This window comes from Saccostrea cucullata, unplaced genomic scaffold (assembly GCF_032062105.1).
Source record: "Saccostrea cucullata isolate Sc308-1 unplaced genomic scaffold, CSIRO_AGI_Scuc_v1 ctg388, whole genome shotgun sequence".
NCBI classification, from domain to species: Eukaryota; Metazoa; Mollusca; class Bivalvia; order Ostreida; family Ostreidae; genus Saccostrea; species Saccostrea cuccullata.
Window position 1 is genome coordinate 357403 of NW_026928889.1, and position 4380 is coordinate 361782.

At 33.6% G+C, this 4380-nt stretch overlaps 1 protein-coding gene across 1 annotated transcript; it reads right to left on the minus strand.

Moving 5' to 3' along the window:
- Nucleotides 1-1384: 1384 nt before the first annotated feature.
- On the minus strand, nt 1385-4158 carry LOC134279064 (protein HtrL-like; the record flags this gene model as incomplete). Its single annotated transcript, XM_062761403.1, has 2 exons — nt 1385-2184; nt 4101-4158. Coding segments are annotated over 2 exons (858 nt in total), but the record flags the coding sequence as incomplete, so codon positions are not given.
- Nucleotides 4159-4380: the final 222 nt, after the last annotated feature.

Here is a 4380-nt window from a genome sequence, read left to right on the forward strand (position 1 = left end):
TGGCAACCATGAAAATTATTTATAGAAAAATATTGCTTATACTTATATACTTAAGGTCAAACATTTTCATTGTTTTTCTTAAGTCGTTGATTGAGTTTGAGCATGTAACACCTACCATTAGTGAATACGGAGTATTTTTCAGCATATTTCAGCAATTTAAATGTATTCCAAATGTACCCTTGGTTACCACTTATTTAGAGATATATTCTAAACAGTTTCTTTACAGTATAAGTGACATCAAGGTGTCATGTTTTTGTGAGAATGGTTTGTTTGCTTTTTCTAGTTTTTATTAAGCCACAGCCAAGATTTAAAATGGCTGAAAATCTCGATTTTTCAAACTTTTCCGGCTGTTGCCATAGCAACCAAGACACTTAGCAACGAAATTTTGTTTGATATTTGTTTCTGGTGTCAAGTACTAAGCATAGGTGAAGTTTCATCAAAATCGGTGACCATGCGTGGCAACGAAGTTGAAGTGGTTACAGAGAATGGCTATTAAGATCTAATGGTATAGATCACTCTAACTGCAGAAAAATACCATATAATCAGAATTCTTTAGTGTGCAGTGTAGAGAGGGTTCTTAAAAAAAAATATTATAATATGTGTAAAGGAAATTGAATGAAAATCATGCGAGCCACCTTTTCCTCCATATGTACAAACATTAGCGGATCCAGAGGGGGGGTTCCGGGGGTTGGAACCCCCCCCCCCCTTTATTTTTTGCCAAGTGGAGAAAGAGAGAGAAAGAAGGGGGATAAAACGTTTCCCGAGAATAAGTATTTGTACGTCTAACTGAAACAGATAGATTCTCACACATTTAGTTTTTCCATTCACCTTTACTATTACTTTTTATGAGTGAATGGTAGAAAATATTCTACTTATTTTTATATATCTAATATATGATATGTAACATGCGAGGTTAAGTTTGATATTAGATTCCCGCGATCTTAATTTGACTGTGTTGGCTATATACAAGAAGGTGCCGTTTTTTTTTTTTAAAATAAATCTTCTGAAGGAACTAAAATTTAATTCATTTTACCCAACCCAAAAAGGATTTTCAAATTCTTTAAGAAAATTCATTCTACTCTTCGGAAATGCTGCAAATCCATTCAATTTTAAGGCTTCAGTAGTTTTTTAAATGTGTTAATTTTTTTATACGGACTGGGGGCACCTTTTCAAAGAAAAAAGGACGTAGAACAAAGATATTATTTTCCACAATCTTATATTTTTCCATACATGTGTGTGTGTATCTTTGCCTGAGAGTGTGTAAGGGGGGGGGGTTAGAGGGACACAACCCTGGACCCCCCCCCCTTTCAAAAATTGCTGGATCCGCCCCTGACAAATATAGTGTATTTCACAACGTTGTTACTCTCTCTCTCTCTCTCAGCTATTATGAAAACAATTTAAAGGCATCAAACCAGTGTCCACGAATATTTGCAAACAGATTAGGATTCTCTACGTAACACTGAAATGCCACATTCTGATCATCGTCCACTATGTTTTCCGTGAGGAGTTTTCGAAAAGTTTTCTTGTAGAGTTTTTCATATTTCAAAATGGCCGCCGCATCCCCTCCAAAAAACCCGCCACAAAAAGCAGGCGACATTTGAACTTTATGAGGTTCATTGATATCTTTATATAACACTGGATCGTTCAATTCAATATATGTAATCTTGTTGTGTTTGTTTAAAAGAACTCTAGGCAGAAAGTTCTTCCACTGGGTAAGGTTATCACCATGTCCATACCCAGCGTCAATCCAAAAGAAATGTGTGCTGTTAAAGGGATTTTTTCGTACAGCATCTGACAAAAAAGAAACTTTGTTGTTCATCAGGATTAAATATTTCACTGAAAAAGCTTCTGGGTGGTTAAGCATTTCGTTGGAATCTCGGAACTCAGGGGAGACAAGAACATTTCCAATATGCTGTCGGTACCGATAGAACTCTAAATCAGTGAATGGTAGTGCATAGATCTGTGTTTTCTGATGTAGATTTTTTCTTTCGTTCAAGACAAATTTTTGAACCGATTCGTCAGAATAGATGATCATTTTTACATTCAAACCCAGGACATTACTGAAATAAGATAGGTATTCGTCGAAACTTCGCCGAAAGTGTGTCCAATGTTCACGACCTATGTCGTATAGAGCGGTCACGAATACCGCCTCCTGGGTTGGTGTACGAGACTGGTCATTCTGTACTGGATTAAAAAATGACCTCTTCCCGTTATGATTTAAGAATGAACCAAATAAAGCGAAAAAGCATTCGTAAAAATAAAAACAACTTCAAATAAACTTACCAAGATTGAGACACAGCAAAAATAGCAAGAATATTTCGGCATACATGTACCTATACATTTTAGTATTCTATATATGTATACTATATATATTGTTTACACTATCACTGGTCAATAATTTGGTGTGTACTTTAGTCTTATCTCACATAGGTCATAACTGGACATTATAGATCTAGTCCCGTGGGGGACATGTGGTCATCTGCCAAGTAGCCATGATCTCAGATTTTGAACTTTCTTCATGAATTCTACAATATGCAATACAAATGAATACGAATATTTTTACTTTTTGATTTACTTTTTAAAGAAGGTGGGCGAACAAGGATTGCAAAATGCTTATAGCCTCAAATGTATAAAAGTAATTGTAAGTTTTTATCATCGAAAGGTACGATATTTATAAGAAATTAAACTTTTCTGCGAAAATTTCTTTCTGCAAAAATCATAATCCTTATTTTTCTAAATGTAGTATTCTTGGGGAATGAACCTAAGCAATCCTTAGTTAACCTTCAAGACTAGCATTTTTACCAATATCAATATGCCATAACACTCAGAACAAAAAAAGCATTTCAATCATGTTTGAGAAATGGCCCTTGACTAAATGGATTTCCAATATTTTTGTGAAAGATATAAATGCTGTGTCATAAAAAGTATTTTTAAAGTATATTGGGAGATTGTTTAATGTTTTTGTACATCTTAAGCATACCTTGAATATAATTTTTGAAGAAAATGAAGCGAAGACCCTTTTATATGGAAAAATAGTTGGAGTATAAAGAAATTATCATTTTCCCCTCTCTGGTATATGAAATTTCAAAGATGACTAATTTCAATCTTTGAGAGATTGTTGCGATTTGTGGACATTTGACCTGAAGCATTCATTAATTTTTAATGAAATGTCAAAGAATATTTTGTTATAACTGAATTTTAATTTGGTCACATAATAAACATTTGTCCCCTTTATTCACCCATCTTCTTTGCTTTATTTGAAAATATTGTCCCTAAACAGCAGGCAAGTGAATTAAAAAGATCCTCGAATACATTAGACTGGAACCCCCCCCCCCCCTTTCCCTTTTTAAAAATCAGGGTCAGAAAATGAGCTATGCTTGCTAAATACTTCTAACTTTGTATTAATAAATCACTTCAATATTTCTTCTAAAAAAGTAACTTCAAAACATTACAATTTACTTTAAAAAATTAATGGGTATTTAATTTTGAAAAAAAATTAATCATTCCAATCCATCACTTCAACCCCCTCCCACTTGCCCCTTTCAAAATTGATTTTAAATTAAGCATTGGTCTAACTCATCCTTTGATAGGCAACTTTCTACATATACCTTTCATTCATTTAGGACATCCTCCGAACATACGTGGATAAATTTTGATAAATCTTAAATATTTAATATTTTTTTATTGGTCATATCATCATTATACAACATTAATCTTTCAGTGTAAATAAATTACTGAGAATGTTCTTCTTTTCAACAGTGAACTTACAAAAATATAAATTACAAAATCCTTTCATCACACTTAAATACAATTATCAGTTTAAAGATGGATTTACCCAAAATAAAGACATTAACAAAACAGCATCACAGGATTTGCCGAGAGGAAATATGAAGGACTTCCCCCCACTGAAGTTGAACAAGAGATTCTGAGAGATGCATACACTATATTTTAGGCAGGACTTTCACTAGGACTTTGTATCCGAGTTTTCTTTCTTGGTTTAGATCATGATTCGTGATCACTAGCTTTTCTTCCTCATTGTAAAATGGGTTCTAATTCCTTTTTTTGCTCCTTAATTTTTCAGTCCTCTAAGGTGCTCCTACAGAATGGGCAGTGACCTTTCTGTAGATACTGGAGTTCAAAGTCATCAGTGTGGAACAACTGAAAATAGAACAAATAATCACATTTACTGAATGATAACAACAAAATAATCTCTATGAGAGTGAATAAAAAACTGCTGAATTTTCTTTTTTTTGTAGGTTTCAAAATATTTTTTGGCAGTGTAATGATGATTAAATTAACTAGAAAACTGACCAGTCAGCAAGGGCCCCGCCATGGGGTAGAATTAAAAGGGTGCAGCTTACAGAATGATTAATAAATGTA